The sequence below is a fragment of the Camelina sativa genome, chromosome 2 (genome assembly GCF_000633955.1).
Source record: "Camelina sativa cultivar DH55 chromosome 2, Cs, whole genome shotgun sequence".
In the NCBI taxonomy this organism is placed as follows: domain Eukaryota; kingdom Viridiplantae; phylum Streptophyta; class Magnoliopsida; order Brassicales; family Brassicaceae; genus Camelina; species Camelina sativa.
The window spans coordinates 19234729-19256867 of NC_025686.1; the positions used below are offsets into that span (position 1 = coordinate 19234729).

At 33.8% G+C, this 22139-nt stretch overlaps 2 protein-coding genes and 1 long non-coding RNA gene across 4 annotated transcripts; 2 read left to right on the plus strand and 1 right to left on the minus strand.

Annotated features, from left to right (window-relative positions):
* On the plus strand, positions 12385-14206 carry LOC104729670 (ORM1-like protein 3). The gene is made up of 3 exons (XM_010448636.2): positions 12385-12679; positions 12778-12926; positions 13672-14206. The coding sequence occupies exons 1-3, from the start codon at positions 12503-12505 to the stop codon at positions 13808-13810; spliced, it is 465 nt and encodes a 154-aa protein (XP_010446938.1). The 5' UTR covers positions 12385-12502; the 3' UTR covers positions 13811-14206.
* On the plus strand, positions 15987-19300 carry LOC104729678 (WD repeat-containing protein 44-like). 2 transcript variants are annotated; one of them, XM_010448649.2, is made up of 6 exons: positions 15987-16301; positions 16587-17774; positions 17864-17957; positions 18041-18250; positions 18351-18527; positions 18599-19300. In XM_010448649.2, exons 2-6 carry the CDS (start codon positions 16596-16598, stop codon positions 19120-19122), a joined length of 2184 nt encoding a protein of 727 aa, XP_010446951.1. In that variant the 5' UTR covers positions 15987-16301; positions 16587-16595; the 3' UTR covers positions 19123-19300. The 2 variants fall into 2 exon arrangements, with proteins under 2 accessions (XP_010446951.1, XP_010446958.1); XM_010448656.2 differs by having other exon boundaries at positions 16590-17774.
* Positions 19756-21317, minus strand: LOC104729689. The gene is made up of 3 exons (XR_758328.2): positions 21152-21317; positions 20715-21000; positions 19756-20039 (listed from the first exon to the last, which is right to left on the minus strand). It is a non-coding gene; the product is annotated as an uncharacterized LOC104729689 (long non-coding RNA).

Genomic DNA, 22139 nt, shown 5'->3' on the forward strand with positions numbered 1-22139 from the left:
AGGCGTTGGCCGTGGTCCGAGTCTGAGGCATAGCTCCAACGGTTCGTATCCTTTCCGGCGTGCGGAATCAGATCCCAGAAGAGTTGCTTGCCGTGCGCCGTCGACATCTCCACTGAGCATGGCGCATCTGATGGTCCAAGAGGGAGACCTCCATAGCGATAGACTTTTGTGGCAATTCATCACTAAAAACCGGAAGTTTGTGGGCGATTAGATCCTTCCAAGGGGCTGCGAGGAAAAGGAGAAGAAAGGGATCTGTCGGTTCCTTCATCTTTCCTTCTTCGCTTGTTATTGACGAGCGGCCCGAACGCGATATAAAGGGTTTAAAAAGATTACAGATAGGTTAAAAAAGGGGAAGAAGATGGAGAAAAACTTTAAAAGAGAACCAACTAAGAAAGAAATTAAAACGAGAGAGATGTGTCGTTGAGATAAAGGGAGGCTGAGTTCCCGATGCCGGCAAGCAAAAGCTTCACCGGCATCAGAGAGATTTATCACAAAAGACTTCTCGATAGTTGTGCTTGAGAGGTTTTTTAGTTTTGGTATCTTTTTACAAATTCTGTTCCTGATCAAGTTTTTTAGATAAGACACTTATCTTAATAAAACGTATGTAAGATCTGAATAATAACTTGTACCATAGAGATGTGTTAAAAGTCCCAAAAAACAATCATTTGTCGTTTTTTATTTTTGGTGAATACAATCATTTGTCGTTGAATAATATATTTTTGTGTTAAAATATCCAATTGCTTTTATTGAATTAGTTGGTCAAAGATAATATGTGATGAAAGAGAAAAAAAAAAGAAAGGAATTGTTAGGTTCTCCAAGAAAAATGAATAAAACATGTTCATTTTAAAGATCAAAATGAAAATGCCAAAACAGATAATTTAAATATTTTATTCGATATATTTTCACAAAAATAGGAAATATAAAATTTGGTAACAAAAGGGATTTTTTTTTAGTTTTAAATATAATGATTAATTAAACATGCTATTAAAGTTCGATGGCATGTTTTAATTATATTTATTTCATATGCTTTCAAAATATCATTGTTTTAGGTTATTTGTGTTGACTTTTCGCATTTCATTTGCTTGTTTGTTGTATTTCAATTTAGTTTCTATACTTAACACTTCCAAAAACAATCACAGTCTTCCTAATTAAAGAAATTAGGAAGAAACAATCACAGTTTATAGTTTCTCATTTAGTTAGTTTTTTTTTTTGCCTTTTTGCTTTTGATTGAATCATTTCAAATTTCTTTGAATTTCAATTTAGTTTATATGGTTTTCAATTTTGCTTATTTTTTAAAGTCAAATAATTATGTCGTTGATTCTCATTTTGTGTGTGTATTTAGTATATACACCCACCAACATTAATAATAAATTCAAAAAAAAATTGGGTGTAAAAATAACAAATTAAAAAAGGTCGAAGTATCAAATATTGACACCTACCAACGATGTCCATATAGCTGTGCTTTACACGCTTACGTATTCAAAAAAAATTATAGCCGTTAGTGATTTGTTTCTTCTTCTTCTTCTCTTTAATTCTGAATATATATAAAAAAAAATTGAGAAGGAGCCGAGAAAACTAAAACGCCTATTGTTCCATCTCTTCGTCTCTCCTTCCTTCTCTCTCTCTCACGCTCTCTCCTAGTTCCGTGGCATGATTCAGGGCTATGTTTAAGTATGGAAGCAGCAACAACAGAGGAATCAACCGTTACTACGGGAGAGGAGAGACGAAAGACGAGGCTCGCCGAGCCAAGCCAAGCCTAGTGTGAGTTCTTTTCTCCATCTTCGGTGTTAGAATTTTAGATTCTATGAATTGATTTCGATTTCGTTGATTTCTTAACATCAACAGTTTTTATTAGGGTTTCAGTTTCGTTGATTTTGATTCTCGAAACTCATAATCCAAATTAGGTTTTGATTTTAATTTTGTTGATTTCGTAACAACCATGGTTTCAATTTCGTTGATTTTGATTCTTTAATCTCAGAATTCAAACTAGGGTTTGATTTAAAAACCTTAGGGTTTCAGAACGAATTGGGTTTTTTTTTTCATATCTCTGCTTTGGAATTTTCTTTTTCTATTTCTTTTTGAGAATCAGAAACTAAATCTGCGGTTTCTACAAATCTTATATATGACTTCAAGGTCTCTTTATCTTTAATGCAGGTTCGGTTCCTTAAATCAAAGCAAGGTAGAAGATTTATCCACGCTGAATATATTTCCCTGAACATGGGCTAATTGGAGATACCTGCTGAATCGGTGAAGGGGGTTTAACCGAAGTAACAAATGGCGCAAAAGGGGGTTTTCTCTAAGTACACCATCGTCCATCAAGTTATGCATATGTCAACTCAACGAACTGTTGTGAGGCAGTTAAATTTTGCTACAGTATCTTGCTGGAGCTAACACACAAATGCCTCTTCTCAATCGAGGTAATCAAAATTACCTCTCTGAAATGTCCCATCTTAAAGTCCCTGTCCGTAGAATGATAACAAATGCCTCGGTTGGTCCTCTCTGAATGTCCCTGTTCCTAATGAAAACGAGATTGTCCCCGGTTCTGTAATATCTCGGGTTCCTAGTCACCGAGCTGAAACAAATACCTCGTGCTGCTAAGGTAATTTTAATTACCTCTCTTAAGGTCCATAACCCTATCCCTGATGGTAGAATGATAACAAATGCCTCGGGTTGCTCGAGGTAATCAAGATTACCTCTCTGAATGTCCCATCTTAAAGTCCCTGTCCCTGGCCATGATGGTAGAGTGATAATAAATGCCTCGGGTTGGTCGAGGTAATCAAAATTACCTCTCTGAATGTCCTTGTCCCTGTCCATGTCCCTGTCCATGTCCCTGATGGTAGTATGAAAACAAATGCCTCGTGTTGATTGAGGTAATCAAAATTACCTCTTTGAATGTCCCTGTCCCTGTCCCTGATGGTAGAATGAAAACAAATGCCTCGTATTGGTTGAGGTAATAATTACCTCTTTGAATGTCCCTGTCCCTGTCCCTGTCCCTGATGGTAGAATGAGAACAAATGCCTCGTGTTGGTTGAGGTAATAATTACCTCTTTTAATGTCCCTGTCCCTGTCCCTGTCCCTGATGGTAGAATGAGAACAAATGCCTCGTGTTGGTTGAGGTAATTTTAATTACCTCTTTGAATGTCCCTGTCCCTGTCCCTGATGGAAGAATGAAAACAAATGCCTCGTGTTGGTCGAGGTAATCATAATTACCTCTCTTAATGTCCATGTCCCTAATGAAAAAGACTGTCCCAGTTATGTGTAGATTCTCGGGTTCCTAGTAACTAAGCTGAAACAAATGCCTCGTGTTGGTCTCTGAATGTCCCTGATGGTAGGCTCTGTAGTCCCAACTTATTAAATACTCGGGTTCCTAGTCACCCAAAAGCAAATGCCTCGGCGCGGTATGAGATTGAGGGTTCCTAGTCACCTGATTGAAAAGAACAAATGCCTCGACTCGGTATGAGATCCCAGTTGCTCATGCAATTGGGATTTCCATTAGTTTGGGGGTTTAGTCATCTAACTTAAAAACAAATGCCTCCACGCGGTATGAGAATGAGATATCTCGTTAGAAGTACTTATGCTGAAAGTGAACTCCTAAATGCCGCAAATCAGGTAGTTCCTTACCCTTACCTCTTGACTTGCTTAAAACAGCTCTGCAAAATCAATATATGTGAATTCAGGTATGTAAATTTTTGTTTCTTCTATACCTGATGTCTTATTATATTCAGTTTCGTTATAATATTGTTTCTACACTGAATCCTCTTCTTTTTTTCTGGCGTCTAAAACATTCATGGTTTTGCAAACTGAATCCTCTTCTAACATCACATTTTTTTTTTGCGCAGGCTGTTGTTCCTTGGTTTCCAAAGATCGTCATCAGGTTATTTTCAGGGTAGACTCTTCGGTTTATATTCTTCCTCATATTCCCATTTTAAGAATAAAATTATGCATATTGCCTTTGCTTAAGTTTGTCTCTAGTTCAAAAAGAAAGTAGATCATTCTATAAGTTGTTACTGTTACTGTAAAAAGATAGTAAATCACTTGATAATTATAACTCCATTTCTAATATTTGTGCTCATATAATTATAGAGCAGATTGCATAATTTTTAACACTTTTTTAACTTGCTAACTGATAGTTTGGTTTGTCAAAATTCCATCAAGGATTGAGTTTGTTGAGTGTCTTTAGGTGACTAGAGCTAATTAAAATTGTTCAACTCATGTTTACACATGTGATTCTCTGTTGAAATTTTATTCCTGTAGATTGTCAATTTTAATATATTGTAGGATCTTGATATCTTTATACAAATTAGAAAGCTGCAATTTTTTTCTATTATTTGTGACATTCAAGTTCTTCTAGAAAACCATTCAATTACTTGTAGTATGAGTGATACAATGTTTTCCTGTGCTTTCATTCAAGTGTAGCCGTGTAGAGAAATATGTGACAGCTCAATGTTGTTCTGGAAGATCGTATAGTTGTGTCTGCTTACTATATCTTGTGTTATCTTGTGTTCACAATATTGATTGAGCAGTATCTTCTCTGACTTATACTGAATGATTGATACAATTGAGTTTTGTTTTTGTGATGGTTCATATTTGATTCTTAGAGAACCTCATGTCTGAGATCTGTCGGGTTTGTGGTAATGCAACCCATTTGCATTATGAAAACAGAGGAAGTTTTGGGTAGCAATAGAATTTTATGTATATTTTGTTAGGTGCATTGTTCTCATTTGTGATTTCTTATTCCAGTTACGCATTCGGCTTACCCTTTGTATCATATTGTTGTTAGTTACTTACTCATTTGGTCATTCTCTATCTTCTTGATATGGTCTTATGCCCTTGTTTGTTGAGATTTCTCAATGATGACATGTTTTAGTATAATTGGCTATCTTGTTTCCTATGATTGGTGATGAATATTAGTGATCTATAAAATTGACCACTTCTTACTGTTGAAGCTGAATAGCATAGCAGTTCTCTGCTTTGTAAATATTTTGGCATTTGATTTTGAGTATGTTTCATGTTGCTTTAATAGTTTTATTCATTCTTGTTGTTATTTTTGTTATGGTCTGATCTGACCTTGGTTATTTTGGATTCAGCCATTGTTGGATGAAACCTTAGATGTTGTTATCATGTAAAGTTTGCCTTAATTTCTTTTTTCAGGAATGACTCTGTTTCTAATGTTTGTGCTCATATGATTTAGAGAAGATACTAATAGTTTTTGGTTTTCTTTTGTTTGTCAATGTTCTATGGATGACTGAGTTGGTGAGAGTAAAAGTATTGTTCAGTGTCTTTAAGGTCACTAGAGTTAAAATGGTGTAACTCATATTTACACATGTGATTCTTTATGTAAACATTATTTATATAATTTTTCAATGCAATATTTTGTAGGATTTTACTTCCTTTATACAAAGATCAAAAGCTTTATTTGTTTTTATTTTGTTTTGACATCCAAGTTTAAGTAGAAACCACTCACTTACATGTTAGTGTGAATGGTATAATAATGTTTGTGTTTCGTTTAAGTGCAGCCGTGTAGCTAAATATCTTGTGTTTGGTTCTGGGAGATGGTATAATAGTTGTGTATGTTGACCATATCTAGTGTTCATCACATTATTGATTGAGCAAACTATATCTTGTCTGACTTGAGCAGGATGACTGATGCAATGAGTTCATATCTTTTCTGTGTTAGTTCATATCTGATTCTTAGAGAACCTCGTGTATCATATATGTCGTGTTGCAATCCATTTTGTCTTATGAATATTTTACTACATGGATTTTATCAGATCTGTTAGTTCATATATTTTCTGTGTTTTGTTCTAGGAGATGGTATAATAGTTGTGTATGCTGACCATATCTAGTGTTCATCACATTATTGATTGAGCAAACTATATCTTGTCTGACTTGAGCAGGATGACTGATGCAATGAGTTCATATCTTTTCTGTGTTAGTTCATATCTGATTCTTAGAGAACCTCGTGTATCATATATGTCGTGTTGCAATCCATTTTGTCTTATGAATATTTTACTACATGGATTTTATCAGATCTGTTAGTTCATATATTTTCTGTGTTTTGTTCTAGGAGATGGTATAATAGTTGTGTATGCTGACCATATCTAGTGTTCATCACATTATTGATTGAGCAAACTATATCTTGTCTGACTTGAGCAGGATGACTGATGCAATGAGTTCATATCTTTTCTGTGTTAGTTCATATCTGATTCTCAGAGAACCTCATGTATCAGATATGTCGTGTTGCAATCCATTTTGTCTTATGAATATTTTACTACATGGATTTTATCAGATCTGTTAGTTCATATATTTTCTGTGTTTTGTTCTGGGAGATGGTATAATAGTTGTGTATGTTGACCATATCTAGTGTTCATCACATTATTGATTGAGTAAACTATATCTTGTCTGACTTGAGCAGGATGGCTGATGCAATGAGTTCATATATTTTCTGTGTTAGTTCATATTTGATTCTTAGAGAACCTCGTGTATCAGATTTGTCGTGTTGCAATCCATTTGCCTTATGAATATTTTACTACATGAATTTAGAGTGCAATTTTCTTACTTATTCTTTTTTTACATTTTGTCTAGCTGTTTGTTACTGTTCGATCCCGTCTTAAATGGTTGTGTCTCCTCTGTTACTTTGCCCGTCGTAGATTTCTCTTCATCCCATAGGTTACTCTATCTGGTACTCACTCGTCCACCTTAATTGGTGGTTGCTTCCTTGAGGTACTTTAAATTACCTCTTCGTTCTAAATTAATGTTTTAAAAAAATTCTTTTCCTGTTTAAGGTGTAGTGATTTCGCAATTTAATATGGACGGTTCTTTCTTATATTTCATATAACAACCCATATATCTCTTATCTAACAACCATATAATATTTACAAGAACCATATATAAGTTATAACCAATTTACAAGAACAACATATAACCAATATAAATTATTTAATAGAAATTATCATTTAAAAAAACAAAATAAAATTACCAAGGAAAAAAGAGTTAAATAATTTAGGAGACACAACCATTTAGGTTTAGTTTAGAATCACATATATGGCAGTGGGAAAAAAAAGAGATTAATTTTTTCCCCCAATATTGACTAAAGTAACAAACCTAAATTTTTCTGCAAAGAATTCGAGTATTAAAAAACCTCGAAACCGACAAAAACTAAGCGAATATAATAAATAAAAATCCAATTTACCAAAGAAAGAATTTATATTAAATAAAAGTAGAAGCTTTTAAGGCGTCCACTAGGATTTCAAAAAAGTAACTAGATTTTAACCCGCGGTACACCGCGAGCCTATCTTTTAAATTTAAATATTTAAATTAAATTGTATTTATTTGTTAATATAAATAAATAAATATATATATATATATATATATATTCAGTTTTATCATTAGTTATAAACCTGTAATCACCAATTTTCTTATATATGTGGAATGATTTTATTACATGTACTATTTGAAATTCAAAAATAATATTTAGAAAAACAAATAATCTAAAATGAAACATTACAATTTCATTAATTTAAAAATAGATTTTTGTCATCATCAATAATCAAAAATGATTTTTTTTTGCCGGTAGCTGTGTAAAGATTTTAATAAAAAGATATATTCAGTAATATTGAATTATATACAATTTAAACATATGCACGTCTATTATGGTTATTAGTTAAAATAAAATTAGATAATTTTATCAATATATATGATTAGAAGGATATGTTAAAAGGATTTTTTGAACCTACGCTCATTTTATAAGTTATAAAATTACAAAAAAAAGTGGAAACTTCTTAGCTATTAATTATATTAGGTTCATCGAAAATATTAAATTAAAGATAAAATAGGAAAATTAAATAAACTAAATAAAAAATGGCTACAAAAATTAGAGAAATATATATATATATATATATATATAACTTATGATTCCTAGAATAAAAATATATATATATATATATATATATATATATATAATAAAAGGAGTTATTAGATTTCCACATAATCATAACATTAATTCAAAATATATAGAATAAACAAACCAAAAGAAAGAAAACCTAATGAGAATATGATCTCCTCTCACAACAGTTTTGATCACAACATCAACTCTATCTCAGGCTAATGAGCCTGAATATTTTCATAAAATAGAAAACCTAATGAAACCCATGTATCACATCCCTATATCATTTATACCAAAAAAAAAAATTATACAAATAGAATATAAAAATTAACAAACGTCCAAGATGTGTAAAGAACATGTATTGACAAAAACAGAAGATGAACGCTGAAATACTGTTGCACTGATGCACGACCAAAACTGTTATGTTTTTTGCAGAATCTTTTTTATTTTGTTATGGAATTGAAGCAAAATCAATTGATTGGTTTATGATGAGGAAGTTTAGAGTTTGTTCGGAATTGATCGGTATATATAGGGGAGGAGCGGTTTAGAGTATGTTGTTAGGTTTAAGTAAAAAATATAAAAAATAATAATTTTAACTATCATGCAAAAAAAAATTCATATTTATCATCTTTATATATTAAAATGTGATGATGAATAATATTTATGATTGATTGATGAATCTGTTTTTCAAAATTTTGCAGAAAATTAGGCATTCAATCAAAAGAAGTTAAGGAATATTGTAATAGTTTCTATATTTCTGGATAGGATATGTTTAATTTTCTTATGATATGCGAAATTATTTTGGGAGGAGATGTCTTTAGATTAAAGAGAGACTAATGTTAATATGCTAAAATTATGGAAATTAATAATTAGAGAATCTTAATTTGATTTTTTGGTCATACGGAAATGTTAATATTAAATTTACAATTGTTTTTTCAATTTTGTTTTTTTTTTTTAAAGTATTAATTACAATGGCAAGGAATGTAAATAGTTTCCAACTCCAAGTCTTCTTTCACAAAACTGCTGTGAAAATGTTAATATAGATAAGAGTTAAACATGTAATTAATTAATATTTTTAAAAACTTCCAGAATTTTGTATATTTAGATTTTTTAAATAATCAATCGAGATTAAACATCTCAATAATTAACATTTTTTGAAATTATGTAAAATTTATATATTAAAAATACTTATAAATAAGTGTATGTACAACGTCCCACATCGGCTAGAAAATTTTTAGACAATGGCTGAGAACCATAATAAATAAGATTAATATGTTTCCAATTACGAATGAGTAGGAAGCTTGATTTATCATACATCTAAATTTGAAAAATTTAAAAGTTTAAAATAGTATAATTATATATACTAATAAAAGTTGGAGCTATAAGCTCTTTAAGCCGTCCACATAGGATTTTAATCAACCTATCGGTATTCAACATGTCACTGATTAACATTTTTTAAAGTTCAAATATTTATAATACTTTAAACTCTTTCAAAAGTTTAAGTATCATTAATATTTTACTCTAAAAATTTAAATGTTATAAATATTTAAACTACATCTAAATTTTAGAATATATTACAAATATATAAAGTCTATAAAAATTAAAAATTTAAGTATTATTAAAAATTCTATATTTGATTTTTTAATATTTTGAAAAAATATTATTTATCTCTTTTTGTGCTTTACATCTCTTATGAACTGTAAAACATGTTTTTGTGTATGACTTTTGGGTCTAAGGAAGAAGGATTGACCTCGCAAGACCTTGATTTGATGTTGTTTGAGTTAATTTTTGTGGTTTAAAGAAAAAGGATCCACGACAGATAGAGCTGTCAAAATGGGCGTCCACGTCCATTTTGACCCGTCCAATATTGTCCACTTTTATTTTGGACAAATAAGTGTCCGTGTCCATTAACGTCCGGTCCATTAACGACCATGCCCACTTATGCCCATTTTTTTATGGGCTTTCCATGGGTGTCCATTGGACAAAAATATAACAAATTTTGTAAAATGAGAAAAAATTGTGTAATTAGCTTAGAACATAAACATAAATGATCATTTTGTGCTGCCAATCACATTGATCAACATATAAAACATAAAAGATGGATCCAAAAGCAATAAAGCATAAATGTTTCATCTAGAACTAGAATAATCAACATCCAAAACACAATGATCAACATCCAAAAGCAATAAAATAAAGCAAACATGAACATCTAGAATGTTTCAAACACAATGACACACATATTTCAAACTCCCTCTCCTTCTCCTTCTCCTTCTTTGCCTTCTTCGAATGGATCAACAATCGATGGAGATTTTGAAGACAGACACACTTTTAATAGCTATACATGTATTCATATTACTTTCTCTACATGTAATTTGCAATTTTGAAGTATTACAGATTTTGGTATAAAAAGTTTAAATACATGTGAATCTAAAACCGAATAAGTATACAGGTGAAAGTATCAATAATTGAAGCATATGGTGACTATGCTGATCTATGAAATTTTACGAGAAAATAGGCAATGATTTTTTTTTTAGAGTTGGATGGGTCAACAAGTTATTTGGTAGTCTAAAAAACGGTTTTAAATGATTATTTAGTGGAAGAATGTGAGAAACCTGGCGAGGAAGAAGAAGAAGAAGAAGAAGATTATAAGGAATAATTGAACAGTATAAATAATGATTACAATTATCATGAACATTTGACAATGAAAATGACGAAAAATAAAATGAATAGTAAGAAAACAGTGGAAAAAAAACACGAAGATTAATTCATGATTCTAAAATGTTTCGTTTGCCTGATAGTCAAAGAAACGGTTTAGGATATGCAAGGTCACCAGTTCGAATGTTCGATCCATCTCGTCTGGAAGTCCAGTTAAATTCATGATTCTTTTGTTCAATTTTGATTTTTAAACACAACTGATATATATATATATATATATATTTTTTTTTTTAAAATTGTGCATCTGAAATAAAAATTTTGTCTTAATAGTAATTTAATTTTTTTTATAAGATATTACTTTATAACTGTCATCAAATTACTTTATGGGCTCATGTGTTGAGGAGTATGTATAAACCTAATCTATACTAAATAAAGTAGGAGCTATAATCTCCTTAAGCCGTCCACATAGAATTTTAAATAACCTATCGGGATTTGACATGTCACTCATTAAAACCAGTCTGGTTGCTGAATACCCCCCACTTTATACATACTCCTCAACACACGGGCCCATAAACTCTCCCTATCATGCAATAACCGCCAACCCTCCTTGGCCAGTAACGCCAACATTCATCTCCCATGCTCGTCTAATAGCAACACCACCCTCATGTTTTGGTAAACATGCGCGTTCCCAGGTGATCAAGTGTTGTTTCTTTTTCTCCCGTGTACTACTTAGAGGAACGATCGGGAAACCTTCTCCAACTCATTCAAGAGGGACTTGGGCATGGCAATCAAGCTCATCGTATGAACAAAAATAGATGTTAAAACTGCTTTTGTGAGTGTCATCCTACCAGCGAAACTTAAACACTGATTTTTCCAACCCGCCAGCTTTGATGATACATGTGCTAAGACCTCATTAAAGGTTTCTTTATTCATTCTCTTCTACAAGATTGGCATTCCCAAATATTTGCCTAATTTTGTTGTTGATTTGATGCCGCTCTCATCACTAATGCGTCTGCTTAGCTCTCGAGAGACATTGGCTGAGAAAAAGATTTTGGATTTTTCAAGGCTTACTTTCTGCCCTGATGCACTGCAAAACTTCTCCAAAACACGTCTTATCGCACGGATTTGTGCAACCGAGGTTTCAGCAAATAAGATCAGATCATCTGCGAAGCATATATGAGACAGGAAAGGGCCACCTTGCAATAGACGAATCGGTTTCCACTCCTTTCTAGCCGTCGCTTTATCAATTTGATGACACAACCACTCAAGGCATAAAACAAATAGATATGGGGACAAGAAATCACCCTGTCTCAGTCCTCTAGAAGCCTTAAAACCCTCTCTTCTCTCGCCATTCCAGAGTACATGCATCATTGGACCCGTAACACGCTGTAGGATCCATCTAACCCACACATCTGACAATCCAACATCTATAAGTGTATCCTCCAAGAAATCATATCGAATACGGTCATAAGGTTTCTCCAAATTTAACTATAGTAACGAATATTAAAACGCCCCTCCCTTACCAAAAAAAAAAAAATCAATTGAAACGAATATTTTCAAAAATAAATAATTTTTTTTTTAATACTTTCGAAAATGTAAAATGTGTACATAATCGAATTATATATCCGATCGATGCCAATGAAGAAAAGTCCAATATTTTTTTTTAAAAAAAGGAAAAAAAAAAAACAAAGCATGAGTCGTCGTCGTGGTTTATCGAGCGACGCGGTGAGGCTAACATCGGTGAGCCATCCAACCACCTTCCTATTTTAATTTAATGCTTTTTAAATTTCTTTATATGAAAAAAACAAAAATCGAAGAAAATAAAAAGCCCAGAAAGAGCCCAAAAGAAAAGACGCAGAGACAAAAAAGAAACAAACTTGTTCCTCCGTTTGTACGATTCAATTCATCAGCATCATCATCATCTCCGATCTCTTCCTCCTCTGATCCTCCGAATCTCCGGCGATGTACGTTAGAGCACTTCCGACGACGGATGTGAATCGGAACACGGAGTGGTTCACGTATCCTGGTGTTTGGACTACTTATATTCTCATCCTCTTCTTCTCTTGGCTCCTCGTACTCTCCGTCTTCCATTGTTCTCCTGGCATCGCTTGGACCATCGTTCACCTCGCTCATTTCACCGTATTTCTCCTCCTCCGATCTGTTGATTTCTTGATTTCCAATTTTTTTTTGTTTTTTGTTTGGTTGATTTATAGATTTGAAAAATTTGTAATTTCTAGGTCACGTATCATTCGTTCCATTGGAAGAAGGGAACACCGTTTGGGGATGATCAAGGAATCTATAATAGGTTGACTTGGTGGGAACAGATTGATAATGGCAAGCAGCTTACACGTAATCGCAAGTTTCTCACCGTTGTTCCTGTTGTCTTGTAAGTTCCCTTTCTCTTTCAAATCTCGACGATCTTACTTCTTTACCTTCATCATTAGGTTCAAAATGGGGAAATGAATGGCTCGGCTCATTTTCAATGGCTATGTTACAGTTTGTTTTGCCTTAAGTTTTATGTGTAGGAGATGTACTGATCTTTGATTTGCCATACTTGTGTTCTCCTAGCGATTTCCAATGTTGTAAACGAGATGCTTTTTTTTTTTTTTTTCTTTTGTTTCTGTGCTCATTTTACCTCTAGTTTATGTAGAGATGCTCTCAACGAGCTTAATTTACCCCCTGCCTGTTTAGTTGCAATTCGATTTTATGGCAAAGCGGTTGTTTTTTTTTTACAATCTGATTGGCATTATTACTATACAGTTTACATTTAGGCATGACAATAAATTATTCTTGCATTTACAGCAGGCCCTATCAGTCTCTTCATGTTGAATTTCTGTTTGTTGAGTAGTGCGCTTCAAAAGTTTCACTTTCTGTGTTCAAATCCGTTTCACTGATTAGGGTTGGATCGAAGTTCGCCATTATGATTCATATCAGTTTGTTATAAAAGGCTTCTTTAGCTAGTACCCTAGAACATTAGATGTAGATTTTAGGTCTAGACATTCATACAAGGCATAAGGTATGTCGTGAGATTGCTGAATCTCTTTTAAAGAATGTTGTTGAATACTTCAAATTGTTTTGCATGAAGATTGGATCTTTGTGAACTGAAAATCTGATAAAACTTTTGCATGTAGGTACTTGATAGCCTCTCACACAACAGACTATCAGCACCCGATGCTCTTTCTCAACACACTGGCCGTATTTGTCATGGTGGTCGCAAAATTCCCACACATGCACAAGGTCCGCATATTTGGAATCAATGGAGACCAATGAAAACTTGGAGAGAACAAAGACAAAGGTATGTGTATTATGCGAGTCAGAGTAGTAGTTGGAATGTGGAATCCAATGACAAATGCCATCAGTCGTTCAACATGTCTGTACTCTATACAGACGTTGAATCCCAACAAGAGAAAATGTGTTATTTGGTCTCCATCCCATCGCATAGTCAAACCTTTTCTACTCTTTGTTTGGGGCTTCTATTTAATTCATATTTGATCTCGTTTGTGGTCTCCTAGTTTCTTATTTTGTGTAATCCCAAAACTGGTTACAACAAAAGTTGTTTAGTGAGCAATCTTAGGGTTTGAATGAATAGTTGGGGAAGAGAAATTTATATACACTGTTTTTTGATATATAGATTCTTTATTAATGTGAAATCAAAGCAATTATGTATTTATGGTTTACTAGTAACGGTCGGTCTTTACTCCTAGCAAGTATAACACTGATCGTCGGTGTTCATTATGATGGGTTCAACGTGATGGGTGGTCCTCAATATTAATGTAGCACTAAAGAGAGGTCATTGTTTTAAGTGAATTAGAGTCTTGCCCTGACACGTCAGTTGTAATTAAAAAAAAAAACGATAAAAAAGAAAAAAAAAAAACATGAAAGCAAAGAACAATCAGCCCATCGATTGACGATTTTGGATTTAATGAAGTGATCAACGATTTTGAAGATTCTCCTACATGACACTTATAGAGTCATGGTGAAGCCTAGATTAGACAAGACCCGTATTGCATTCCCAACTCTCAGAATGTTTTGTCGATTGTGTATAACCAAAGAGAAAGATAAATGTTGTCAAACGGGAACGGCAATGAACGACGCAACGATAACCAAATGCGATTGAAAGCCTTTCACCGAAGCAACGATAAGTATTTTTCTTTGGTATTTTACAAGGACTAAGCATTTATGGTCTTTCAATACACAATCTAAATTTAAGTACCAAAAAAACCATAAATTTAAAAGTATGTGTAAACTGTAAACTTATACTGTCATTTTCAGGGGATTGTCTTCTCTACATATCAGGAAACTGGCCCGGCCCGCGCGCGGTTAGGAAGATTGGCCGCAATCTGAGCGGTACCACCCACCGACCTTCCTGGACTCGCTTTCATCTCCTTCTTTGAAAAGCTATTGGACATCAATGGTATCGGACTTATTTCCTTTTCACTCAACAATGAAAGCTAAACGAAACCGATATTGAGAATTAAATCTAATGATTTTGTTTTGGTGGTGTTGTTGATGAATTTAACAAAGACATTTTAGCACACGTGAGGTAATGTATTCAGCTCAAAAGGGAACTTGACAAAATCGTGTTCCCACCTCCTAAAAATTATTAAATAATTAGTTTATCGTTAGTGTGTCTTTTTCTCTTGTTTTATTTTTATTTTCATATTTTGTGATAAGGTCTTTTTTTGAGTTTTTTTTATTTTTTTAATCCAGTTATCCAAAATCCAGTAGGTCCTGACTAGCCCACTAGCCCGAAGGCTTGGTGTGCGTCTCGAAGGCGGTAAGAGTGGTTCTTGGAGGCTATGCAGCCTAATGTTAAATTTTTCTGCAGTGGCCAATTAAGGTATTTGCAGTCATGGGGATTCGAACCCGAAAGTATTGGGAATCTCACCCTTAACCCGAAATCCATCCTATCACTGGCCCACTTCTAAGTGGTTCTTTTTTCCAAGTTTATTGTTAGTGTATGAATGAATAATTAGGTGACACATATAACCAAAATAAAACAATGGGGAATTTAATCCATTTGTTGTGATAACATCACCTCGTTTCTAATTGTTTAGTGAGTAGGTGGGTCACATATATGAGGCTATTGACTCAGGCAAGAACTAAACACAAACTACGACCAAATCAAAATGTGGAAACAAAAAAAAAAAACAAATGAAAAACATCAATTTTCTTAAATCAAGATGTATAATTTCATTTATCATAAATGCAATAGAGTCCATATCTTAAAATCTGAAGAGGGGTCATATTTTTTTTTGGTGCCATCTTTGAGCCGGCCTGCTCAAATCAAATGTAGATAAAAGAAAGAAAAAAAAATCAGCATATGGTTATTGAAATAAAAGTAGGATTAGAAGATTAAAAGTTGACTAAGTAAGTGTAAACAATGTTTTGACCATTTCAAAACTAAGAGAGTTATATGTAAAAAGGAAATGAAGAGAGAAGAAAAAGACAAAAGAAGGAAAGGATCTTTGTTCAATTTATTTGATTTCGTACCCTTTCCTTCTCTCTTCTTCTTCGTATAATAATGGAAGAAACAAACTCTCAACTTTCCAAATTCCTCTCCTCTTAAAAATCAAACCTTATTTTTTTTTGGGTTTTTGTGTGTGTTTGAACCCCTCTCTCTCTCTCGCAAGGAGGTTTTGGGTTTTTTTATTTATTTTAAAAACCGTTCGTTTCGATGCAGACAAAAAGACAACACTAGTGTTTTTTTTTTTTTTTTTATAAGAATAGAGAGCATAATATTTGAATCTGGTAATAGAATGTAAGTAAATCTATCTCATCTCTTCCCATAAACTCTTCGTCTTCTTCTCTGTTGTCTTATTCTTTTGCTTTACTCCAAAGCAATCTCCTTTCTTTTTTTTTTGCCTGATCATATTTGATTTTTAATGATTTTATCATCTGACCACTTCCCCCTTTTGGTTTAGATTAGTTTCAATTTCAATCCGAAAACCATTGTTGAAAATTTCTCTACTTTTCGAACATTTTTGTCTTTGAAAGTTTGACTTTTTTTTTTGTTTGTGAATTGTGTGTGTTTTTTTGGGGGCAGAAGCTATATATGATGGGTACCCGAGGGAAGGAGGAAGAGGAAGAATTGTTCGCTGATGCCCGTGAAGAGGTTTCATCTGTTTCTGATTGTAACTCTGAAGTCGCCGCCGATGATTTTGTTCAAGCAACTGGCGATTTAGATCTCTGGACTATGAATCCTGAGAGTGTTGATAACCGTCGCCTAAAGTTTTTTCAATCTATGGGTTTTAGTTTCAAAAAAAGAAACTTTGACCTTGATCTTGATCTTGATCGTCTTGGAGATTCTTGTTCGGACCATGTCCCGGTTTCAAAACAGTTAAACTCTGTGTTTGAAACTAATCACGAGGAGGATGATGATGAGGAGGAGGAGGAGGAGGAGGATGAGAAGTTGCTGAGGAATGAATCTATATCCTCTAGATCCTCTGTTTCCTCTGTTTCATCATTGTCAACTTCTTCTTTGGCTGAGGCCTTTAGTTTCAGAGGTTCGTTTCAGAATCGTGCCAAGAACTTTGATGATCAGATTTTGCTGACGAGAGATTATTCCAGCAATAGTAGTAGCATTGCTGAGGGTTTGAGTGAATCTGGTTCGAGTAGGTCTGGTAGCTATGGAGATTTCCAGAACTCTCCCATGAGTCGTTATGAAGATTCGCCTAAGAAGGGAGGAGCTAAAGGTTGGTTAAAGAAGTTAGGTGTGTTAACTCATATCCTCGACAAAAATGAAGAGTGCACTGATGGTGAGTCAATGGGATCATCGGTACGGAGGCAACTAACTCGAGTTCAGTCTTTTAAAAAGCAGTTCAAGGAGCTTTCGTCTCTTTGTATCGGACAAGAGTTCTCTGCGCATGACGGATCCGTTGTGGTGATGAAGTTTTCACATGATGGGAAGTACTTAGCTAGTGCTGGTGAAGACTGTGTTGTGCGAGTGTGGAACATAACGGAAGACGAGAGAAGAGACAACGAGTTTGAAGTGGTGGAGTCTGATTCAAGCTCTAGTTGTGTCTATTTTGGAATGAATGACAAGTCTCAGATTGAGCCTCTCAAGACTGAGACTGACAAGGTTGAAAAGAGCAGCAGAGGGTTGTTGAGGAAGAAGTCAGAATCGACTTGCGCTGTGTTGCCCTCAAAAGTCTTCAGTATATCTGAAACCCCTCAGCACGAGTTCCAAGGACATAAGGGTGAAATCTTGGATCTTTCTTGGTCGGAGAAAGGGGTAAATTACTCTCCCATTTTGTTTTGTCTTTTAATGGTAAGAAGATGAGATGATGGAACTAATTAACAACTTGTGATTGTGCACTGCAGTTTCTACTGTCATCTTCAGTGGACGAGACTGTTCGATTGTGGCGAGTTGGTTCTTCTGATGAATGCATCAGAGTTTTCTCTCATAAGAGCTTTGGTGAGTTTGTTTCTCTATCTGCCTTCTTCAATTCTGTTTTTGGTATGTCTTCTTACGCACGTTCTCTCTTCCTTTTGTGACAGTGACTTGTGTGGCATTCAATCCTGTGGATGACGATTACTTTATAAGTGGATCGATTGATGGAAAAGTCCGAATATGGGATGTGTCCCGTTTCCGAGTTGTTGACTACACTGATATAAGAGAGATTGTTACAGCTTTGTGCTACCGACCTGATGCTAAGGGTGCGGTAGTAGGTTCTATGACTGGAGAATGTCGCTTTTATCACACAATTGGTACGTTTTTTTTTTTTTTTTTTTAACTTTTCGGATTGCCAAACACGCAAGTAAAACCATTTGTGTGTTTTGATATCTGAATCATCTTCATGAACTTCAGATAACCAGCTGCAACTGGATAGAGAGATCAGTTTACATGGGAAGAAGAAGGCTCCTAGCAAAAGAATCACTGGTTTTCAGTTTTTTCCTGGTGATTCGGACAAACTGATGGTTACTTCTGCTGATTCTCAAATCCGAATAATCTGCGGAGTGGATACAATCTGCAAGCTTAAAAAAGGTTTCGTCTTTCGTTCAATATATAGGTGTTGCTGTTATGAGTTTATTTATGGTGTATATATATCTTTGCAGCTTCAAGTCTTGGAACAACACTGACGAGTCCAACATTTGCTTCATTCACATCTGATGGGAAACACATTGTCTCAACAATAGAAGACTCAGGCATTCATGTTTGGGACTACTCTCAACCCAACAAGAAGGCTTCTTCTCAGAAACCAAAAACCATTAGATCTTACGAGGGGTTTCTCTCACAAAATGTGTCTGTGGCTATACCTTGGCTAGGCCAGCAGGGGAAGGAGGACAATTTCATAGCAGATTTGGAAAAAACGTTTGCTCATTTCCCGGTTCCCATGGACTACTTATCTCCAATCAAAGGAGCAACAACGTGGCCAGAAGAGAAGCTTGGAGTGGCAGGTGCGGCTGCAGCAGCGGTTTCAGCTACAGTCAGCAGTAGATCCAAGTTGAGGCTCTTAAGGAGTGTGTGCCAGAACGTTAATACCTCTTCGCCTCACCTGTGGGGGCTTGTGATTGTGACAGCAACTTGGGACGGTAGGATCAGAGTGTTCCATAACTACGGTTTACCAATTCGGGTCTAAAGATCCTGAAGCAGTGCGTGTAGATTTGAGAGTTGTGGCAGCGTTAGTGCAGTATTCTTTGATTTTGTTTGGAGCTTACTTAGCCTTAAGATATGCACATTAGGACCATGAGCTAAGTGGGTCTCTCTTTGTATTTGCTTGTAATTGGTACTATTTGTATAGTGTGACATCTTTTTTTTTTTTGGTGTGTAATCATTTGTTATGAAAATACCAATCATCACTCGGAATTGAATTTGTTTTCAAGGTAAAGGTAATTGTCGTACTCATAAAACTAAACATAAACAGTATATTAATTGGAATGACTTGTCACTTAGTACCTAGCTAGTCTCTTATGAAGAATTGGGAGAGTTGTATTTTGGCAAGTATAATTTGAAACCAATCGAATATGGATCATTTGTTATAGGCTAAAAACACTTCCAACTTATTGTTTGCCCACACTTAACAAACAGATTTATAACACCATTGTCATACATTCAATATTTGGTTGCAAGAAATAAAAACCACTGATCCACTACATACTCTTTGCACCTAACGCAGACTTTGTTTTTCTTTTTCTTTTATTCTACTAAAATGTGTATATCAAATGGCAAATGATGCACTCTTCTATATGCTAGCTAAGCTATTGCATAGTAACACAGTTGAATATTGAACAAAAAGCGAGAGTTTTTCATACCATCAAAAGATTCATCTAAAGACATATAAAATATTAGATAAACAAGGTAGTGACGGAGCCTAAAAATAATCCCTGCTCCTCTTGAATGCTTTCTTCTATCAGAATAGCTTTTTCGACAACATCTTCTAGCCGTTGAAACTCTACACCGAGTAGATATGTCCGGATGTCGGGTCTCAGTCCCCTTATAAACCTACGAATATCAGCTTGCTCCTTGTCATAATCTTCTCGAAGAAAACATAAAAGCCTGCAAAACTCGGAGTCAAACTCGGAGTCATACTCTGTTCCGTGCCTACGTTACGAGATTAGAAACTCTCGCCTACGGCATCATATTTTGTGGAAACTTTATGAGGCTATATATGTTGATAATGGCTATCAGATATATGTATTATTATATAGAATTAGCAAGTTAAGTTAGAGAGAGACTAATACAAAGTAAATAGTATAACGTGTAATATAGAAAATTTCTAAGTATGTACAAGAAAACTAAAACGTTATATATTAACCCGTCTTTCTTTGTTCATCTTCATCCAACTTTCTTAACTATTTTTATATATTAGATAAAACATTTTGTATAACTATATTAAATGATATATCAACCTAATATTTATATTTCATTTGTTTTTCAAACTTTTTTCTTAATTATTTCTATATATTAGATAAAACATTTTGTATATCACTATAACTATATTAAATGATATATCAACCTAATATTTATATTTCATTTGTTTTTCATACTTTTTTCTTATTTGTTAATAATTGCTTTTGTTTCTGGAACTGTAAACTTCTACTTAAAATTTTATATATTTATTATAAATATTTAAACACTAATATATATATATATATATATATATAATAGTAATATTTGTTAAATATATTATTGATATATAAACCATTTTTTTGGCCTACGGCATCAGAATACCTTGGCACGGCTCTGCTCCCAAACGGACTTACTCCCTTGTTCTAGCTTAAAGAACTGAAGCTCAATGGAATCCCTAGCCTCCGGTGGAAGATACCGCATCCTGAATACATTTTCAAACTCTATCCATGTCTTCACATTTCTTCCACGCTCAACTTGTTGCCACCAAGAAACGCACAGCAATATCCATCCTAAAATCGAGGGGACACCCGTTTATATTAGCATCCAAGGGGTTTGCGCCTCCTGAGAATAACGGAGTATTCATATTCCTCATATGGCTCAAGAATTTCTGAAAACATTTGAAAGTAACACCCGTTTCAGATATCTGACCAAATTAAAGAAGACATATATTAACATATTTGGAAAACAAGAGTTACTGAGAGATAAATTTCAAATGCTTCCCAAAGAAATCTTAAAAGTAAACACCGAAATCGATTTACCAGTAGTGGAGGTTCATCGCGCTCATTTGGGTCCCAATCCATGCTTGTCTCCTTCCTAAATTAATATAGAGAATGATGAGAGATAGAGATTGAAAGAATTGTATCACGAAGGTTAAGATATATATGTTTCTAATATGTAGAGGAGAATCTAAACCTAATTAACCTAGTTCCCTAGCTAATATACACAAATAGACAATTACGAGAAATATACTCAAACATATTCTAACTAATTCTAGATACTTCTACACATAAAACCTGAAAAAATATTTTAATAATCAAAGATTAAAAACAAATTAAATGAATGGTTTAAAATGGCCTTTATTAATGTATTCAAATCGTATATTTTTTTTTATTTTCACTGTTTGGCCGTTCATAGTAGATCTTAGACCAAGTTTATCGGTAGTCTCTAAGTAGAGGGGTTGTTAAATTTTATATGAATTAATTGTGTATTTTTTTAAATATAAGAACCCATAATCTTTTAGATAAAAAATTTTCCTTTATTGGTAGGTTGTTATTTTGGGTCTTTTATTTTTGAAAATATTGTTTTTTAAAATTTTAAAATTTTAATTAGAATAGAAGTGGTATAAATATGTAAACATTTAAGATTTTATAAAATTAGAAAATAATGCATTTTAATTAATTTTCAAACATACAAAACATAATAAAAACATTAATACATATTACAACAGAAGTGCAATTTATAAATGGAGAGAATGATTAATTTTAATACTGATTTGCTCCAAATTTTGCCCAAATATTCTCAACCAAATCATCTTGCAAGCAGTAGTGCTTTGTATGCAGTAGTCTTTTATGTGTTCGATATCGATAACGATCAAACCCGTGTAGAAGCTCCTCCAGCTTGACATCGGTGCGTGTGAGTGATGAGTAATAAGAGTATCAACGTTCTTAGTAGAATGTAATCTAACTATTAGCATCATTGAAATGGTTTTTTCAATTCTTCAAACAAAACTCGTAATCTCATCACTTC

Excerpts from the sequence above, each read along its gene's own strand:
- LOC104729678 (XM_010448649.2), top strand. The coding sequence starts at position 16,596 with ATGATGGGTACCCGAGGGAAGGAGGAAGAGGAAGAATTGTTCGCTGAT. Across the intron at positions 17,958-18,040 it reads TTTCTCTCATAAGAGCTTTG|TGACTTGTGTGGCATTCAAT; the intron begins GTGAGTTTGTTT and ends CTTTTGTGACAG. Across the intron at positions 18,251-18,350 it reads TCGCTTTTATCACACAATTG|ATAACCAGCTGCAACTGGAT; the intron begins GTACGTTTTTTT and ends CATGAACTTCAG.
- LOC104729670 (XM_010448636.2), top strand. The coding sequence starts at position 12,503 with ATGTACGTTAGAGCACTTCCGACGACGGATGTGAATCGGAACACGGAG. Across the intron at positions 12,680-12,777 it reads TTCACCTCGCTCATTTCACC|GTCACGTATCATTCGTTCCA; the intron begins GTATTTCTCCTC and ends TGTAATTTCTAG. Across the intron at positions 12,927-13,671 it reads ACCGTTGTTCCTGTTGTCTT|GTACTTGATAGCCTCTCACA; the intron begins GTAAGTTCCCTT and ends TTTTGCATGTAG.